Source organism: Bubalus kerabau, chromosome 1 (genome assembly GCF_029407905.1).
Source record: "Bubalus kerabau isolate K-KA32 ecotype Philippines breed swamp buffalo chromosome 1, PCC_UOA_SB_1v2, whole genome shotgun sequence".
NCBI classification, from domain to species: domain Eukaryota; kingdom Metazoa; phylum Chordata; class Mammalia; order Artiodactyla; family Bovidae; genus Bubalus; species Bubalus kerabau.
In genome coordinates this window covers 5,327,025-5,347,956 of record NC_073624.1, presented here as the reverse complement: position 1 = coordinate 5,347,956, position 20,932 = coordinate 5,327,025, and the positions used below count along the sequence as shown (strand labels likewise).

The window sequence follows — 20,932 nt, the reverse complement described above, 5'->3', positions numbered from 1 at the left end:
CCCTCAGAACGCTCCGAGCTGTGGCTCTTCCCCTGCCCGAGCCAGGCGTTCCCCTCTGCAGCCTTCATGCCCCAGCCCAGAGCTCCGCGCTGGACACGCAGGGCCGCGACCAGACCTCAGCGCGTTTTCTGTCTGCTGATACTCGGAAGGAAAGAAACGCTGGAAGAAAACGGTTTTTTGTTTCTATTTCAATAGGTTTTTTCAGCATCTCTCTGGGGTGGAATGTTGGTACCCATGGGTGATAAACCATCGAGCATTGCTGATAGGTAAGTGATAATAAACGAATGGGTGGTTTGCAAGTGGCTTCCTTTGGATCTTTCTGGTTGGTTTCTTACAAAAGAAGTTTAACTATTTAGGAGAGCACTTATTTCACATTCTAAATTAGTTTTTAGGTTTAAGCTAATTTCAAAATACCCTGTATAGCTTTATGCTAATTTTTAAAAAACAAGAAGGATGCAAAAATGTATGCAAAATGTAGTATGTCACCAATTTAATACAGATGTGTACATAAATTTGTATGTATATACTCTCACACAAATACACATTCACAAAAAATTGATTAACAGTAAGTACCTTTGACCCTGAACAAACGTGAGTTTGAGCACGGGGGTCCTCCTGTCGGCGGGCCTCCTTCGGCAGTACACTGCAGCACTGCGTGGCCAGGAGTTGGTTACATCCGTGGCTGTGCAGGAAGCCCAGGCACAGAGGACTGACCGCAGGGTATATTTGGGTTAACCTCTGAGTTGTTCAAGTGAAAGAAAATGAAAGTCGCTCAGTGGTATCTGACTCTTTGCAACCCCATGGACTGTAGCCTACCAGCCTCCCCTGTCCATGGGATTTCCCAGACAAGAATACTGGAGTGGGTTGCAGTTTCCTTCTCCAGGGGATCTTCCCGACCCAGGGACTGAACCTGGGCTCCTGCATTGCAGGCAGATTCTTTACCATCTGAGCCACAAGGGAAGCCCATGGGTTGTTTAAGGATTCACTGTAATCCTAAATGTTAACCCTGCTTGCCAATGACAGGATTGTTTTATTACTTTCTTAAATGTTTCTCTGTGTTTCTATAACATATACGGGGCTTCCCTGGTGGCTCCGTGGTAAAGAATCTGCCTGCCAATGCAGGAGATGCAGGTTTGATCCCTGGATCGGGATGATCCACGTGAGAAGGAAATGGCAACCTGCTCCAGTATTCTTGCCTGGGAAATGCCATGGACAGAGGAGCCTGGCGGGCTATAGTCCATGGGGGTTGCAAAGAGTTGGACAGGACTGAGCGACTAAACGATAACCCGTATGAACTTTTTTCTTTCATACTCAAAGAGAACATAACAATTTTTAATACAATGAAGTATCTCCCCGCCCCCAAAGCTTGGATTTTAATGGCGTCCTCCGTTCTTGCGTGCATCTCCCCAGTCCTGAGATGTGCAGCGTGTGACGACGTGGGCCCCCCAGAAGCGAGCGTGCCCTCCGCACTTGCGGTGTGTGACAGCGACTTCCTCTGACAGCTCTTCCCTCTTCCAGGTTCTACCTCGGCGGACCCACCAGCGTGCGGGGCTTCAGCATGCACAGCGTCGGGCCACAGAGCGAAGGTCTGTCCTTCCCCAAAATACACCACATTGAAAAAAAACCGAAGCTGCATTTACATCTCATTTTTGAACCCTGTATTTGTTTGTTTAAATTACAAAATAATATATACTTACCACCCCCTCAGTAACAGTATATGAAAAGATGTTTATAGGAATAAGTACTTTATCATTTTTTTATGGCTGCTTATTTTATCTCATTGACAAACTACAATTTTTTATTTTTTTAATTTTATTTTATTTTTAAACTTATAATTGTATTGGTTTTGCCAAATATTGAAATGAATCCACCACAGGTATACATGTGTTCCCCATTCTGAACCCTCCTCCCTCCACCCTCCCCATACCATCCCTCTGCGTCATCCCAGTGCACCAGCCCCAAGCATCCAGTATCGTGCATCGAACCTGGACTGGCGACTCGTTTCATACATGATATTTTACATGTTTCAATGTCATTCTCCCAAATCTTCCCACCCTCTCCCTCTCCCACAGAGTCCATAAGACTGTTCTATACATCAGTGTCTCTTTTGCTATCTCGTATACAGGGTTATTGTTACCATCTTTCTAAATTCCATATATATGCGTTAGTATACTGTATTGGTGTTTTTCTTTCTGGCTTACTTCACCCTGTATAATAGGCTCCAGTTTCATCCACCTCATTAGAACTGATTCAAATGTATTCTTTTTAATGGCTGAGTAATACTCCATTGTGTATATGTACCACAGCTTTCTTATCCATTCATCTGCTGATGGACATCTAGGTTGCTTCCATGTCCTGGCTACAAACTACAATTTTTTTAAGTAGTGTACTTTATTTAAAATTTAAAAAAAATGCATATAGTAAAAGTAAGCAATAAACATGCATTTTTATAAAAATACTTAGAGAAAATATAACTAAACATTAGTTATGGTTTTATCTGGGTGATGGGACCGATGAATGATATTTTTTTTAAAGTGTCTCTCTTCACTTTGCAAATTTTTCACACGTTTACATTAAGCTTGTTTACTGAGATGTATGGTCAGCTTATAATATTACATAAATTTTAGGTGTGCAGCGTAGTGATTCATAAAATGTCGTCGACTCTATACCCTGTGTAATGGACTTTATTTTTGAGAGTAGTTTTAGGTTTAACAGAAAAATTGGGCACCGAGTGCAGAGTTCACCATACACGCCCATAGGACCCTTTTTCACAAGCGCCCTCTGTTAGCGTGGGGCGGTGTCACAGTTGATGAGCCAGCAGGGACGTGTTGCTGCTGCTGCTAAATCGCTCAGTTGTGTCCCACTCTGTGCGACCCCATGGACTGTAGCCACCAGGCTCCTCTGTCCATGGGATTCTCCAGGCAAGAATACCGGAGCAGGTTACCATTCCCTTCTCCAGGTACTGACTTGTTACTACCAACTAAGCGGCATGGTTCCCGTGGGCATCCCCTGCCTGTGCTGTGAAGTGTCCGGGTTTTGGCAGATGGGTGACGGCACGCATCCATCCAGCGTTCACCCCCGAACGTTCGCTGTGCTCCACCTGTTCGTTCCCTCCTCCCTGCCTCCTCCTCTGCTCCTGACGGCCTCTGACCTTGACTTCCTCCCTGGTTTTGCCTTTTCCAGAATGTCATATAGTTGGAGTCACAGTATATGTGCTTTTCAGACTGGCTTTTTTGACGAAACAGTATGCATTTCAGGTTCCTCTGTATCTTTTGTTCCCTCTTTTGGTCAATGTATTTATCAAATTTTTGTTTACGTGTGTGTGCATGTGTGTGTGTATGTGTCTAAGGAGCTCTGTGTGTGTGTGTGTATATCTTAATTGGAGTGTAGCTGGTTTATAGCATTGTATTTGTTTCAGATGTCCAGTGTGTATGTATGTATGTCTAAGGAGCTCTGTGTGTGTGTGTGTGTCTTAATTGGAGTATAGCTGATTTATAGCATTGTATTAGTTTCAGATGTCCTGTGGGTGTGTGTGTGTGTGTGTGTGTCTCTAAGGAGCTGTGTGTATGTGTGTGTGTGTCTAAGGAGCTGTGTGTGTGTGTGTGTGTGTCTTAATTGGAGTGTAGCTGATTTATAGCATTGTATTAGTTTCAGATATCCAATATAGTGACTCGGCCCTCTGTGTCTTTTCATAGCTTGATTGCTCATATCTTTTTATCACCAAATAGTACTCCCCCCACTGCCTGGCTGTTCCACAGGGTGGTTTATCCATTCACCTGTTGAAGGACATCTTGCTTGCAGGACATCCAACTTTTCGCAATTACGAGTAAAGCTGATAGATATATCTGTGTGCAGCTTTTTTTTATCTGGACGTAAGATTTTTCAGCTCGTTTGGGTAAAAACCAAGGAGTGCAATTGCTGGATTGTATGGTAAAATTATGTTTAGCTTTGTAAGAAAATGCCAGACTGTCCTCCAAAATAGCAATACCATTTTGCATTCCCACCAGCAATGACTCAGAAAGATAAAAGCCTTATCATTTTTAATGGCTGCATATTTCACGTTCTTGCCATACTGTGACCTTTCTAAACCAAATCCCAAGTGTTAGACATTTAGACTCTTTTCTTTTTTTCTTATTTTAAATAACTATGTGTCAGTGAATAACCTAACTCAATCTTTGTGCTTATCTATAAGTTTTACTATATAATATAAAGTTCTAGGTTGGAATTGCTAGATCGATGGATTTTGAGTATCCTCAAGGGTTTATATTGTGCTCAATCATAGTCTGTCTAGCAGAGTGTGAGCATTCCTGTTTCGGGAACTCTCTCCAGTCTTTGACATTTTATTAGCGAATTGCCATGTGTTACGAAAAACATCATTTAGATAGGACACATGTTATTACATTATAAAATAGTCTATCCTGATTTTCTTAACTTTTTTTAAACATCTTTGTTGTTCCTATTTTATATTATTAAAAATAATGATCATCCACGGCATAAATTTTTGTACAAAATATAAATTACTTCTTTTCATTTGCTTTTAGGATGCTTTCATTAGTCTGTCCTTTTCTCTTGGAAAAGTAACAATTTCTTTTTTCACTGTAGCAAGTATTATTTAGTGACTAGATAAAAGTTTTGGAGTCTTTCATTTGCCTGAAAATTAAAACACAGTGATGTTTTATTTAATTACCTATTAAAAGGCCATTGGTAGGATTCTGTGAGTAAGGGTGTAAATCACCATAACTTTTTATGAAAGCGGTTTGACAATATTTATCAGGAACCTAAAACATATATATATATATAAGAACTAGAAGGGAATGGCAACCCGTTCCAGTTTTCTTGCCTGGAAAATCCCATGGACAGAGGATCCAGGCTGGCTACAGTCTGTAGGGGTCGCAAAGAGTCGGACACGACTGAGTGACCAACACACGTGGATAACAGCACTGAAAACTGGAAACCCAAATGCCCGCCAGCCACAGGACAGGCAGCTAACGGTGTGTCTTCACACTGTGGTTTATCATATAGCAACGAGGACGAGCAAGTTAGGGCCACTGATGGGGTGGCCTGAACAAACTTAAGAAACATACGCCTCCCCCCAAAGAGTCAGCCCCAGCAGGTGCACGCTCTGTGTTCTACCTGCGCAAAGCGTGGCGGCCGGGTAAAGAGCTCTGTGCTGTTGGGCGACAGGTGATGGTTGCCTTTGGCGTGGGTGGTGATTAGAGGGGAGCACAGGGCCTCCCCAGGGCGCTGCGTGTGTCTGTCTCTTGGTCTAGGTGCTCACTGTATCGTGTGTTCTGGGCCTGGAAATTCACTGCATTGTACACTTAGGATGTGTGTGCTTTTTGTGTGTATATTATCCTTCAAGATGGTTTAAAAACATGTGTGTGCAGGAAAGCCCATCACAGGTTAACATCCACTCTCAAGAAGCTGAACACCGAAAGGACAGTAGTCAAGGGTAGGCAATCACATCGGGCTTCCCTGCTGGCTCAGTCGGTAAAGAATCAGCCTCCAGTGCGGGAGACTGCCTGCAGGAGCCCAGGCAGGTGCCATCTGTGGCCCAGAAGGTACCCTGGAGCAGGAAATGGCAATCCACTCCAGTATTCTGGCTTGGGAAATCTCATGGACAGCGCAGCCTGGTGGGCTACAGGCTGTGGGGTCAAAGACTCAGACATGAGTTAGCTTCCGAACCACAGGTCATTGCATTATGGTCCATATATCTGATTATTCAGGCATCAAAATCACATTTTCAAAGAATAAGAAGTCTTAGAGGGAAGTGCTTTTAGTACAGTAAATGAAAAAAAAAAATCAGGACTGAAAGATATGTATATATACACTTACATTTTATTTTCTTATTTAATATTTCATTGTAATTCACTGAAAGGAAGGACACCAGGATGTTAGCTGGTTTTCTCTTAATGGTAGAAATTAAAGGAGAATTTCCTTTTTTATACTCCCATGATGAGAATAAAGAGGTTATTTAAGGAAGGAGAGGAGCACTTGCTGGGAAATGAAAATCAGGCCCGGTTGACCTCCTGCTCTCGGTCCGTTGTTCCCTCTAGAACTTCAGTATTGACCGGGGTGAGGAGACGCTGGAGTCTCTAATAAACAGTTCATCCCTTGAGAGGTTAATTTGAAGACAACCTGCAGTTTTCTTTGTCATGGTCGGGTCATTTTGTATTAAAGGAGACTGAGGCACTTTACAAATAGTATTTAGTAACAAAGTATAAACAGTTCAGAGGGTTTTGTTGTTGTTTTAATGTTGTGGCTATTTGTAGTTGAAATAGTAGGGACATTTGTAGAAGTAATTTGTATTATTATGCATTATGTAAGCAAACAAAAAAAACCCCAAGTGGTCATGAACCTTTGAGAACGAGCCTCTTCCGTGAAGACTTTGAGCTGGGACAGCGTCCTTGTGCAGTGGGGAGCAGGCCCTCCGTACCTTTGGGTTAATAGCTAGTGTGACCATTTCCAGAAACGACAGAGACATTTTCTGCATTTTGTCTCTCTGTAGTGAGGTCTTGAAATTTCTGCAGAATAATGCATTTCGTTTGCCAAGCAACAATGATCTAGTCATCTGCAGTTGCGGAGAAAGCGATTTCCATTAGTTCGCTTGTTCTGTTGTAAGCATTTCACAGATACTATCAATTACTGGTTTCATTCTTTCCTAAATGATGTATTAGCTTTTTTTCCCCTTCAGTTAAAGCAAATTATAAAACAAACAAAGAGAATAAGAAACATTGTTTAAAAGGAGGCCGACAGCCTCAGAGGTTAGAAGAGCAGCTGCTCGTGGCCAGGGCATGGAGTGTGTCCTGATCACAGCACACCCCTCACTCTTGTTCCTGGTGGGCCGTCGGGGTGGTCCTGAACCTGTGACCTCGTTTTGATCTGTGCTCCTTCCTTGCCTAGGTGACTACCTGGGCGGGGAAGCCTACTGGGCCGGCGGGCTGCACCTGTACACCCCGTTACCCTTCCGGCCCGGCCAGGGCGGCTTTGGAGAGCTCTTCAGGACACACTTCTTCCTCAATGCGGGGAACCTCTGCAACCTCAACTACGGTAAGACTTGGACTCCTTAGCAGCCAGTCAGCACACCTGACCTTATGTTTAAAGGCACGGGATGCGAGTAGGTGTCTTTCTCCTTTAGATTGCTGTGCTCAGTTGCTCAGCCGTGTCTGACTCCATGGACTGTGGCCCGCCAGGCTCCTCTGTCCAGGGGATTTTCCAGGCAAGAATACTGGAGTGGGTTGCCACTTCCTTCTCCAGGGGATCTTCCCGACCCAGGGATTGAACCCTCGCCCCTCGTGTCTCCTGCATTGGCAGGCGGGTTCTTTACCCCTAAGCCACCTGGGAAGCCCCTGGTTTAGATTATGTCATCTTTAAATGTACCAACTATGCCCTGGAGGAGAAAATGGCAACCCATTCCAGTATTCTTGCTGGGACAATTCCACAGACTGAGGAGCCTCGTGGGCTACGGTCCATAGGGTCACGAAGAGCTGGGCACGACTGAGCATGCACGCGTGTGCTCACCTTCAATGCCTACGTCACCTGATACAATGCCCAGAGTAAAGCGATTGGCCAAATGACTGAAACATGAAAATCATCTGGTGCTCTCTTGCCAAAAAAAAAAGTATTTATTTAGCAAACATTTCTTGAGCAAACATAACTCTGTGCCAGTCGTTAAGGCTACGGAGCCGGTCTCTTCCTCTTGGAGCTCAGGGCTGGGTGAAGGGCACAGACATATCCAGCAGCAGAGACGTGGGAGGTGTCTGGAAACCAAGGCTTGGAGTCAGGCTTCCTGGGTGCTCAGGGGATACGGAAAAGGGACCAGAACGCGCCGGGCCCAGAGAACTGAGAGACCTGCGTCCTCCTGGGGCGGCGAGGTGGTGCGGTCCCCAGCCCTGTCTTGAGTTTGGACCTGGTGTCACTTTCGTGCATTCTCCTCAGAGAGCTTGACCTGGCTCTCACGATGATCGGAGGCCACGCGGAGAGAGCCGGGGCTATCCACAGGCAGCGCGTGGGGGGCCACGTGCGGTTGGTCACGCCCCCCTCCCCTCTCTTTTCAGGGGAGGGCCCCAAAGCCCACATCCGGAAGCTGGCCGAGTGCATCCGCTGGTCCTACGGGGCGGGCATCGTCCTCAGGCTGGGCAACATCGCGCGGCTGGAGCTCAACTACTGCGTCCCCATGGGCGTGCAGCGTGGGGACAGGTAGGTGCAGGGCTCCTCTCGAGAGGCACGTGGCCCTCTCCCATCACTGTGCTCTGTCTGAACCTGCTTCATCACTGGCATCACCGACTCGATGGGCAGGAGTTTGAGCAAACTCCAGAAGATCGTGAAGGACAGGGAAGCCTGGCATGCTACAGTCCATGGGGTCACAAAGAGTCAGACACGACTTAGCAACTCAGCAGCAGCAGTCACTTCACCAACAGCCTTTAAGATTCAGGACTTTAGGAGAAATTGAATAGTTGGCAAAGGAGTGAAAATACAGGGATTTTCCTCCGCGGGGTTTTTCTTTCCATCCGGTTTGGAGGACAGGCTGTGGGGTGTCCTCGTCCCCCCACCTCACGCTATTTGCACTTGCTGCCGAGCAGCGGGACCCCCCCGGGCGGTCTGGCTGGAGGCGGTGGCCCGCGCTGCTGGTCTATGCTGAGGGGGATGAGGTGTTGCCATGGGGCCTTTGCAGGCCGGGAGCCCGAAAGGCTGGGGTGGACGCAGCTCTGTGCCCTCCAGAGCCTTCTCTGGGCAGCAGAGGAACCGGCTGTCTGGAGTTTCTCCAGCCGTCATTGATTTGTGCTGAAGAAGAAATTAATTCTGTTTCTTAAAGTGTTTGGTGTGCATTTTAGAAAGTTCAAGAAGCCTAGAGATATCATCATCATAGTATGTAATACCACGGACTGGCAGCTTAGAGAGCAGCTGTGGATTCCTCACTGTCTGGGGGCTGGGAAGGCTGGGGTCAGGATGCTGGCAGGTTCGGTTTGTGGCCCAGGGTGCCCTTCCTGATTGGCGGATGGCCCCTTCTCTCTGCATCCTCACCTGGGGACAGAGCAAGCTCTCTGGTGTCTTTTCTCACAGGGACACTGAGCCCACCAAGGACCCCGTCCTGGCTAAGCTCCCTCATCTGTGGTGACTGGGTCACCTCCCCAGGTCCCATCACGTGAGCTTAGGGTTCGGGCCTCAGCTTATGCGGGTGGGGAGGCCACATGTTTCTGTTAACCTCTGAGTATCTTCACACGCACACACTTCAGAGTCTCGACGGCTGTGTGTTTTTATCCTTGGCATTCTGTCTGTGATCCGCCGTGATGCTGAGTCATCGTTGCCCAGGCGTCCAGTGCCAAGCTGTGGTCTGCGATGTTGGAGGGGGTCCCGTGCCGCCTCTGCTCCCTCCTCTTTTCGCTCAGCGCGCTGGGTGACGGTGTTCTGGGAGGAGCCGTGTCAGGGACCTTCTGACAAGGCTGTGCTCTTAGGTGCAGGTCAGCATCCATCACCCGAGTCCCCTGTGGGCGTTGGCCCAGTGCAGTCTGCCCTGCTCGTCTCGCTGGAAGGCTGGCTCGGGCCGGGGCCCCCCGTGACGTCGGAGCCCTTCCTCCCCACGCCCTCGCGGGTCTGCGGCTCTGACCATGGTTAACGCCCCTCCACGCCTTGCCTGTTGAGCCGAGGAGGGTCTGGGTGCTCAGGCTGGGTGTGCCCTGGAGCGCAGCTCGGCGGCCGTGTGGCCTGGGGTGAGGGGCGTAACCTTTGCAGGCCTCTGTTTTCACATCTCGAGAATGGGCGCTAGCGGTAGCGGTCGCTCTGCCGGTTTGGGGACTGAGTGAGTGAGCACCCATTCACGTGCAGAGCCGTGTCCGGTGTGGTGTGAGCAGGGCTGGTTGTTCCTCATGTTGCTGCTGTGACCGGTGCAGTCGCCCCGGCCAGCTGCTCCCTTGGGAAGCACACCGGGTCCCCCCGCTCCCTCCCCGTCTGCAGTGTGCCCGGGGCTGCCGCCTGGCTCACTGTGATGGAGACATGTAATAGAGGTGGGTGACGTGTCCTGATTTCAGGGAGAGTGCAGCGTGGGGGATTGGGCACTTTGTCCAGAGCCAGGCTTGTGCGCTAGGTGACATCTTACCTGCCCGCCACAGGTGTGGCCCCGGGGCTCCCTGGCGTAATACCCAGGTGCTCACTGAATCCTTGCAGGGAGCGGCCGAGGTGTGGTGCTCACCCTGCACCCGCCCTGGGATGGAGTCACAGAGAACCATCCCAGCCGGCGCTTCTCAAGCCATAATGTGCCTGGGTGAGCAGGACGATGGTGTGTGTGTCCGTCAGGGGTGCCAGGGAGCACCAGCCTGCTGAGGCCAGAGTGCGCGCCGTTCCCTCCACCCCCAATGCCAGCAGAGGAGCCCAGCACCCCACCCACCTGCTCAGAGACCCCTGCGGTGAGGCTGTGCCACACTGCGGGCAAAAGCAAAGATGAGAACTGTCTCTGTCTCCTCATTTACACTTTGACTCGCTACCAGCTTCTCTGTCTCAGAGAGTACCCAGGCTGTTTCCATGACGATTGTTTGATGGAGATTAACCGTGTGTAATATTAGTCCCGATCATACAAGTAAATAGGTCATAGATGTTCCTTGTTTCAGGGGAGCCTGGACACGCGGGTGGGGTTTTTGCTGTAGCTCTACTGTTTCACCGTGACTGTCAGCCGCGGAGGAGTGGCCACAGCCCCTCGACTGGCTGCGCTGTGGGTGGGCTGCAGGGCCAGCCCCTGCCTGTCCCTGGCTGTGTGACCTGGGCCCACCCTGCTGGCTCTGGGGAGGCCTCCCATCCTTCCGACTGGAAGTGTGGTTGCAGCGTCCTTTGAGGCCACTGGGTGTCACTGTGCTCCCAGAATCCGAGGCTCTGAGGAAGCCCGGCTGGGTCCACTCTCCTCGCAGGCTCTGCAAGCAGGAGATGCCTGCGGGCGCCAACTTGCACCCCTTCTGCAGGGGCAGAAGCGAGGCGCGGGGCGGCCTTGATGCCGGGCGGGGACTGAGTTCCGGGCACTCTCGTCCCCTCGTGTCTCCTCTGGCCTTTTCCCCTCGGGCACACACCAGGGTCTCTGAGTTCTGGCCCTCGTCAGCCTGCCTCCCGCGGAGTCGCCCGTGCCAGATTCAGGTCCGGGGCCTGCAGGGGGAGGATGGGAGCCTGATGCTGGGGGACCCTGCAGGGCCGGAGACCGTGCCGGCGGGAGGGGGCGACTGAAGACACGGGGGATTTCTGAGGCACCTCCTGAGTTACAAGCTTACAAGTTACAGGGGACACAGAACAGGATGAGGGGTGTTTGGTGAGGCCGTCTCCACGCTCCTGGCATCGGCGACACCGTTCTGGGTATGTGTAGCGGGTATCTTTCCAATGACCTGTTTATACAGTCTCTGAACATAAACATGCACTTGTAAAGTTGTTTAATCTGTTTATATAGTTCAAGTAAACGAGCCTTTATGGGAATGCCTGCTTGTTTCTGAACCGTGTAAGCCTAGGACTTGACTTATTTTTATCTTGTAGCCTGTTTTCAGACGTTTTCCTAAATAGCGAATGTAGGCATTGGACCCCCTTTTATGGACCCGAAAATATAAAAGGTAAAGACACGTTTGGATCTCAGCGGAATTAAGCTGTGCAAACACAGTTGTGTCCTGACTGTGGGTCTTTGCCATTTAAGGACAGCGGTGAGGTTTACTCAGGGTCACGCTGGGGCTGGACTGTGGCCGTCCCTTCCGGTCAGGTGACTTCTGCTGACGCCGTCGGTCAGTGAGCACCCTTGACCCTGCAGGCGGTCACTGGCAACAGCAGTGTTTCTCTGTCTCGAGTCTCTTAATTGATCAGGTTATTTTGTCTCCCCGCTCACAGTCAGGCTGAAAACCACTTTCTGTCAGCTTTCCTGCGTCTTAAGTTCTAAGGACGGGGAGCGGGAGGCACAGGCCTTGTGACAGTGGAACATCAGCTTTCCTCTCAGTGAGGGGGCTGTTCTTGTCCAGTTTTTCTGGAAACTGTCAGAACTTGCAAAAACACGCCGTGTTCCACAAACATATCGTCATCAACTGCCGGTTGGGATTTGGAACTACGCTTTCGCTGGAAGCTTCTGTTTCCTGGTGTTGTGACCCCAGGACCATACAGCCCTGGTCCTGCCTCTGAGCCTGGCCAGCAGGTGGGCAGTGCAGGAGACCACCTTCCGTGCTGGGGAGCGGTTCTTGGCCCGGTGGGCATTGACATCGCTGGGGGGGGTCCCAGGAACGCACCTCGGCCGGTGATTCTCAGCCTGTGTGCTGCGTGCGGCTGGCACAGGGGCCAGGCCGTCATGGACACTGCCGGGCCCTCGGGCACGCGTGCGGTCTGGGTGTGGAGCTCGGCTCCCAGGACCCTGCCGTGACCACAGCCGCCTCCTCGCTGCTCGGCCCCCTTGCCCATCTGAACTCAGGCCCAGGGGCCTGTCAGCTGGTGATCAACAGCGCACAGAAGGGAACCTGTGAAAGTTTCAGTGGGTGGCAGATGCTGCAACCCACGTGACCTCCTGCGTCCTTCCTTTCCTGCGAGAGGAGCAGGCTGCAAAGCGGTGGTCGGGGCAAACCCTGTGGGGCTGTGGGTTCTGCTGTTGCCAGACCCTGGGATTCTTCTGGTTTCTGCGCTCCTCCCAGCTCCCTCCCCGACCTCCCTGGGTCATCCTGGTAGCCTGGTGACCTTAGGGGAAACAAAGCTTCCCCCCCAACCCACCTCCACCGCCCACACCAGAGTTTTGTTGTTGGTGACTGTTTCGCTCCGAGGTCCCCCTGTTGTCTTCACTTGGGTCAGGACTGGGGAAACAGGAGTAGAGGAGGAAGCAGGGAGGGGGATTTGTGTTTCCCGTTTCGTTCCCTCGTCCATCCTCCAAAGGTGGAGGAGGGAGCGGCCAGAGCCAGCGGGTGAGGCCGGGAGGCCAGGAGGGCCCGGGCCTCCCGAGAGGCAGGGCCGCGGGCCTTGTGTCTGAGCCGTGCATGTCTCTGGCGCCGACAGCGGCGGGGCAAGCAGAGCAGACCTGAGCTTTGACTTCCTGCCTTAAGAGAAAGCACTTTGTTTTCCAGGATCTGTGACGGCGTCCAGTTCGGAGCTGGGATCAGGTTCCTGTAGTGGATGCAGCGCATCCTCCGGCCCCCCCAGCAGCGGCTCCAGGACCCAGGCAGCACTGAGATTCTCGGGGCCACACTCTCTCTCCAGACAGACACACTTCACGGATCCTTCGACTGCAGTCCTTGTGGGAAACCATGTCAATAAATTTTCAAATACAGATCCTCAGCTGTGTCGTGGATGGGATTTCCTCTCCAAGGCTGCTCGTGCCGCTTCCTCTGAGGTCAGGTGGCCTTGTGCGCCTTCCTTCATGCGTGCCGCCGGGTGGGGGGCCGGCCAGTCGCCTCCCGATTCCCCTTTCGTCCCAGACTCTTCAGGTCTCAGTGCTCAGTTGCCACAGATTAGGTGGAATCAGCAATGGGATGGCTGTGTGCAAACTGTAAAACAGCATTAGAAAGAGTGATTATTATCCTCATCCCTGGGCTTCCCTGGTGGCTGGCTCCGTAGCGAAGCTTCTGCCTCCAGTGCAGCAGATGCCGGTTCGACCCCTGGGTCGGGAAGATCCCCTGGAGGAGGGCATGGCAACCCACTCCAGTATCCTTGCCTGGAGAGTCCCATGGACAGAGGAGCCTGGCGGGCTACAGTCCATAGGGTCTCAGAGTCAGACAGGACTAAGTGACTAACAACTCTCATTATCATCATTACTATTATATTTTTTGGTGGATTGACTGAAATAGTCTATCTGGGCTGTTTCTCAAAGCTTCTGTGAGCCCCCGCCTCAAATTCTCATGACTGCGATGGGCATTCTCCATGAAGCGATCCGCAGAGCCCGCCGCTAGGGGGTGTGTGTGCTCTGACTCAGTGCCGGCTGAGAAGGGCCTGTGCAGGGCTGCAGGCACAGGGTCATCTCAGCCAGTGTGAGCGCCCTGAAGGATGAACCAGCCTGATGTCAGGGAGGCAGGGAGCGAGGCGCAGTCGCCTCGTGTTAAAGACGCGTGAATCCGCTTCCGTGCTGCCCTAACAAAGCACCACGGACTTAGAGGCTCAGCGTAACACAGAGCCGTCTCCTTGCAGTCCATACGCCAGGAGTCCAAAATGGGTCTTGCTGGCCTGAAACCAGGCGTCTGCAGGGCTGCGTGCCTGCTGGACGTTCCAGGGGAGGGTCGGTTTCCTGACCTTCCCCAGCTTCCTGAGGCGCCCACGATCCCTGGCTGATGGCCCCTTCCTGTGTCTTCAATGCCGCAGCTCAATCTTCCGTCTCCCTCTGACTCTTTGCCTCGTCTCTGGGCCCACCCGGGCACTCCAGGCTGGTCTGATGTTACCATCAGGTGGTCAGCAGCCTCAGTTCTACCACAATCTAATAATGCCCCAGCCACACTGAGTCAGATACCCACAGGTTCCAGGAGTTAGAATGTGGGCATCTTTGGGGAAACTTTATCCTGCCTAACACACCTAGTATCTATTTCTCAAAGTAATATTTTAGGGTAGACTTAATTAGCCACATGAGAAGAAAGTTTTAACAATTTAAACCTCCTTTGAATTCTTCTAAAAACGTAAAAATGTCCAGGGGTGCAGGTGTTGCCCCAGTGGGCCTTAGCCAGAGTTTGCTATCAGATATCCCTCCCAACCCCCACGCCCCCGGCTGGGGCTCAGTGCCCCTCAGCTTCATCCTCCCGTTACCTGGTTAATATTCCCGCCAAGGGCGCCCAAGTCCAGGGACCCACCTGTGCTCAGGCCTCCGAGGCGTATCTCCCCCCTCACAGCCCACGTGAACTATGGAGATTTTGCTGAGGATACTTAAGGAGAAAATTTTACCTCTCTTAATAGTTGGGAATCTGGGAGAATATACTTTTTTTCCCCTGAGTTGCTTTATTGTTTCCAGTTTCACATCGATACTTGTGGCAAAATTAGAAACCCACAGTAGGACTTTGTTGTGTTCAGACTACAAATTAGGAACAGTAAAAATCCAGGTAACCCAGACTCTCAGACTCCATGACCTTTGTGAATTCATCTCCCACTTTGGTGGAGAATCCAAAAAGAAGTCACTTTTGAAACGGTGCATCTTTAATCACGCAGGGCCGGGTCACCTCGGGCCGCCAGCCTAGCTCCTCAATGAAAGCGCAGCAGGTCGGCCATCTGCTGGGTCAGGAGCGGGTTTCAGTGGCAAACACGCTTCTCAGGCTGCTTCACAGGGTGGAGTGGAAGCAGTGGAGACACGGGGTGAGATCAGAATTCTGTCCCTTCTCGGTGGGGTTCAGTGGGCAGACTGGAGCAGGAAGCCAGGAGCCCTTCACAAAGTGCTAGAAGACCAGAGCCCAGGCCGGTTCACTGTGGACTGAGCTTCATAGCTGCTGTTTAGAGCAAAAGATGTCATAAAAAGGAGCGTGAAGAGCACCACCCTGCCTCCGCTAGTCTCTGTGGCTGCGCCTCCCACCTTGTGGGGTCTTAGTTCCCTGACCAGGAATCGAACCTGCGGCCGCTGCTCAGCAGTGAAAGCACCAAGCTCTAACCACTGGACCACCAGGGAATTCCCTTTGCATCTTAATTTGACTTCATTTTTCTCTAAATACCTGAGCTTTTGGGATTAGACCGGAGTTCAATATTTGTTCAATCAGGGTTTCACGTCACTCTGCAAAGGAATGGGCCAAGACATGAAGCCCTCCATGTCTTCATTCTGAAGGGGAACGCAGCCGTCTCCCTTGCTGGAAACATGCTGGGCCAGTCATGTTGTGCATATGACCGAGGCTAGCTTCAGCAAAGATAGTTGTCTCAGTGCCTGCAGAAGAAAACCCATCCGTGATGCATCGTGGCGGTCACTGCCCTCGCACGCTGACCTTTTACACAAGTTGCATCAGCCACGTGCTCCTGGAGCTGAGCCGCCAGCCACCCGTGTCCCGCCCCGCCAACCCCCTCCCTCCTGTCTGTTGTCTGCAAGGCTTTTACTATCCAAGGAGGAGACAGGCTGTGCTACAGGGGTCTCGGTCACTGGAGCAAAGGACAGTCAAGCAGGCCCTGCTGGCGAAGGTCAGGCCACACTTCCCCTGAGGCTGATTCTGGCATAGACCCTGCACTTTTGACATCTTCCTCATACCCCCACAGCTCCTGAAGCTAAGAATTCTCTTTAGTTTGTGAGCTTGCTTTTTTTTTTTAATATAAATTTATTTATTTTAATTGGAGGCTAGTTACTTTACAATATTGTATTGGTTTTGCCATACATTGACATGAATCCACCACGGGTGTACATGTGTTCCCCATCCTGAACCCCCCTCCCACCTCCCTCCCCATCCCATCCTTCTGGGTCATCCCAGTGCACCAGCCCCGAGCATGCTGTATTCTGCATCAAACCTGGACTGGCGATTCGTTTCACATATGATAATATACATATTTCAATGCCATTCTCCCAAATCATCCCCCCTCTTCCCTCTCCCACAGAGTCCAAAAGACTGTTCTATACACCTGTGTCTCTTGCTGTCTCGCATACAGGGTTGTCATTACCATCTTTCTAAATTCCATGTGAATTTGCTTAAGACCAGATAAACCTACCTTTAGGGTAATTAGATGTGCTCAAATGCACTGTGGGTTCAGTTCAGTTCAGTCGCTCAGTCGTGTCTGACTCTTTGAGACCCCATGGACTACAGCACGCCAGGCCTCCCTGTCCATCACCAACTCCTGGAGCCTACCCAGACTCATGTCCATTGAGTCAGTGATGCCATCCAACCATCTCATCCTCTGTCGTCCCCTTCTCCTCCTGCCCTCAATCTTTCCCAGCCTCAGGGTCTTTTCCAGTGAGTTAGTTCTTTGCATCAGGTGGCCAAAGTATTGGAGCTTCAGCTTCAGCATTATGTTAAAGATCACCAAAGAAGTAGATGCCTTAGTCTAGAACAAAAAGCAGAGAGCTGCGCTTGAAAGAAAATGAAATGTTTGAAATCAGGTGGCTGGGGACTTCCTAAGGTGGTGCAGTGGCTAAGACTCTATGCTCCCAATTCAGGGTGGCGGGGGGGTGGGTGGGGGTGGGGAGGGGCGGCCAGGTTTGATCCCTGGTCGGGGAACTAGATCCCACGTGGTGCAATTAAGAGCTCACCTGTCAAAACTAAAGATCCCACATGCAGCAACGAAGACCCGGCGCAGCCAAAAAATAAATAAATCAGGTGGCTGTACCCAAGATTTCCATTTCTAGTTTCTCTAAAGAAGTGGGTCGGATGACAAGAAGTCTTCATTGCTACAGGCAGCAGAGGGCTGGAGCTGGGAGTGGTTCTCCTTTAGCACACATCACCCCTGGGTGCCCATGGGCCCTGTTTGACTGTTTTAGCATCTATATAGTTCCTGCCATGGGCCCGTCAGAAGTGGGAGCACCTGCGCGTGTCCAGGGACGAGGCACGGAAGGTGGATAACCATGGGCCCCACGTCATGATGCTGCTCTGGTCCTTAGGGCTCTTCACCAGCCCCACCCACTCCTTCCCTCTGGCTACGGCCCTCTTCTGTCAAAGGACAGGATTTGGGTTTGGTCCCTTCAGGTGCTGTATTCCCGGGGTCCCAAGGATGCTGCCTGTGGGTTTTCTGAGGCTTTATGCCCCCGTGTAACTCGGAGCTGACATGTAACACTGTCGATCGCTCTGCCTGTGTTTCAACATTAGATACAAGGAGAAAGCAGTGGGTACTTTGTGATTCAGACTGGACTCGAACCCCAGCCAGATGCAGCATTTTCTGAACCAGATGATGCTTACCCAGAAATTCTCTCCCAAGCCATCAGTACCGCTTCATGAAATATTTACATGGTCAATGATCTCCATGACACAACCACTTATTAGACCGTTTTTAAAAGCTTGTTCACAGCACCAACATTTAATCTCAGGGACAATAACTAAATATTGCCTCTTTTATCTTTTTACTGATCTCTTCAGATGATTGTGTACGACTGCGTTTCTCAGATTTTTTGGCCTGTGGACTCCTTCACCCTGCCAAAAATTTTGGAGGACCCTCCAAAGAGCTTTTGTTTATGTAGATGGATACGAATACTTACTGAACTAGAAATTAAGACAAAATTTTGAAAAACATAATTCATTTAAAAATAACAAACCCATTGCTTGCTAACATACATAACATTTTATGGGGGTGGGCGGGAGGAAACTATTCCAAAAAAATAGAGTGACAAGAGTGGCATTGTTTTGCCATTTTGCAAATCTCTTTATTAGGTGTCTTCAACAATACAGGGTTTCTTATATCTACTTCTGCATCAATCTCTTGCACTTAGCGTGGTTTAGGTATATAAGAAACGCTAACCTCATATAGATAGGTATTTGGAAAAGAGGAGAGTATTTTTTTTTAATATTCATTGTGGTGCACGGGCTTAACTGCTCCTCAAGCCTGTGGAATCTTAGTTTCCCTACTGGGATCAAACCCCCGTCCCCTGCATTGGAAAGCAGATTCTTAACCGCTGGACCTCCAGGGAAGTCCTTAGAGGTGGTTACTTTAATAGTCTTTTCAGATGACTTGGCTGAATATTCTTTGATAATTCACCAAAACTCAACAAGTGGTGGTTTTTCAAAGGTTAGTTGCCAGTTGGAATCTGAAATCACATCAGTGGCTTCTCACACTCAGTTACATCAGGTCCATGGGTCCCTCTGGCACTGTAACTGGGTCTGCTACCCAGGCACGATTTTTGTAGCATCATACAGTGGTCATTTGGGAAATACTGGCCCACAAAGTCGTGCAAATCTTCCAAATACTGACCCATGGCATGATTATGCAAAATTAAAAGATCGCATTCTTTAATGTCACCACTGCTCTCATCAGAAGAATCGTTTAAGTATTGCGAAGCTGCCAAGCTCACAGTGGCAGATACAAGTTTCTCCAAGTTCCAATTTTCACGTGAAAGCTCCCATGCTCTCCTTGGCAGCAAATTCTGTTAGTTGCTTTCCTTGAAGCTCACTTCATTCATTTTTAAGGAAACGTCTGCCAAGCAACCCATCTGAATAACCCCAGGTCATCAGTCATTCCTTAAGTAACAATGATTGACGCTCCATGGGAAGAGTGGCTGTTTTCCCCCAGCCCAGCCACTCGGCTTTTCCCTGAGACAGACGTGCCTCTGTGCCCCCTGTGTCAGCGCACAGAATGTTAAAGGGCTGGAATTTAATGAAATCCAGTGTTTCTGCCTCACCAAGGGTGTTCTCCAGTGAACCTGGCATTTTTGCTTCAGTCCCAGGGTGTAGGATACAGTGACCTCGAGTGCGGGCTGGGGCTCAGCCCTGCCCCGTGTCCAGGCCCCAGCGCTTGTACCCACTATCGTGCTTGCGTGAGTGCACGTATCACCCCAGGGAACTGAATCACCAGGGAACATCTTTGTTGTTGTTCAGTCACTCAGTCGTGTCTGACTCTTTGCAACCTCATGAGCTGCAGCACGCCAGGCTTCCCTGTCCTTCACTGTCTCCCAGAGGTTGCTCAAACTCATGTCCATGGAGTCGGTGATGCCATCCAACCATCTCATCCTCTTGCCCTCTTCTCCTCTTGCCCTCAATCTTTCCCAGCATCAGTGTCTTTTCCAGTTAAGTGGGCTCTTCACATCAGGCGGCCAAAGTACTGGAGCTCCAACTTCAGCATCAGTCCTTCCAGTGAATATTCAGGGTTGATTTCCTTTAGGATCGACTGGTTTGATCTCCTTGCAGTCCAAGGGACTCTCAAGAGTCTTCTCCAACACCACAATTCAAAGCATCAATTCTTCGGCGCTCAGCCTTCTTTATGGTCCAATTCTCGTATCTATACATGATTACTGGAAAAACCGTAGCTTTGACTATATGAATCTTTGTTGACATCTTAGTGGGCTTCCCTTGTACCTCAGCTGGTAAAGAATCTGCCTGCAATGTGGGAGACCTGGGTTCGATCCCTGGGTTGGGAAGATCCCCCGGAGAAGGGAAAGGCTACCCACTCCAGTATTCTGGACTGGAGAATTCCATTGCCCGTATAGTCTGGGGTCATACAGTCCATGGGTTTGCAAAGAGTCAGACACGACTGAGCAACTATCACTCATTCACTAGTGTTATAAAAATTGCTTTGACCTCGAAAACGCTCTGAAAGTCTCAGGGGCCCCCGGGGGCCCACGGACCACACATTGAGAAACCCTGATCTATTGTCATCCAAAGCAAGTTATTTCAGGGACTTCCCTGGCGGTTCAGTGGTTAGGACTTCAGGCTTCCACTGTTCAATCCCTGGTCAAGGAACTAAGATCCTGCAAGCCATGAGTTGTGCCCCACCCCCCAAACAAACAAACAGACAAAGTCATCTCAGCCTGTAGAGGTCTTCCCCAGAAAATGATCCAATATTTGCACTGGAGTAATTCCTAGAGTACTTGTGAGGGCCCTGTATGGACCTGAGTGAGAAGGGACTCTTGTCTTTGCTGAGGGACAAGCTGGGAATTAAAAACCCTCCTTTTATTACCAGATATAAACCATGTTCCCCTCCCTGCCCTCACATTTCTCTTCTGTGAAATGGGGCTGGTGGAACCTCTGTGTTGGAGGAAATGTACGTGGAGGGCCTGACACACAGTAGGGGCTGAGACCCGCTATCCGCATTGGGGTGGGTGGGAGTAGGGATGAGGATGGAGTGGGTGGGCTTTAGCTTGGATTGTAAATACCATCCAGAACGTGGTGTGAGCAGGGGAGAAATTTTGAATCTTTCCTGAATTATCACCTGGGTGTACCGTAAAGAGAAAAGATTGGTTTAAATTTGGAATAAAATGTAGGCATGTTTTACGTTTACACTCATACATGTGGGTCTGAGAAGTGAACCGTGGGAAGCCGTCTCGACTCTGCTTTCCTGAGGTCAAACCAGCCGCCTTGAAGCACAAAGGATGCTCTGCCAGAGGGCCCGATGGTCACCTCGTCCCCAAGCCTGGTTGTGA

At 50.3% G+C, this 20,932-nt stretch overlaps 1 protein-coding gene across 1 annotated transcript in view; it reads left to right on the top strand.

Moving 5' to 3' along the window:
- Positions 1 to 13,260, top strand: part of SAMM50 (SAMM50 sorting and assembly machinery component) — a 30,320-nt gene extending 17,060 nt beyond the window's left edge. Inside the window, exons 11-15 of the mRNA XM_055565797.1 lie at positions 196 to 266; positions 1,519 to 1,586; positions 6,904 to 7,050; positions 8,058 to 8,199; positions 13,056 to 13,260. Coding sequence (XP_055421772.1) covers positions 196 to 266; positions 1,519 to 1,586; positions 6,904 to 7,050; positions 8,058 to 8,199; positions 13,056 to 13,101 — 474 coding nt within the window. The 3' untranslated portion in view covers positions 13,102 to 13,260. The remainder of the gene's footprint in view (positions 1 to 195; positions 267 to 1,518; positions 1,587 to 6,903; positions 7,051 to 8,057; positions 8,200 to 13,055) is intronic.
- Positions 13,261 to 20,932: the final 7,672 nt, after the last annotated feature.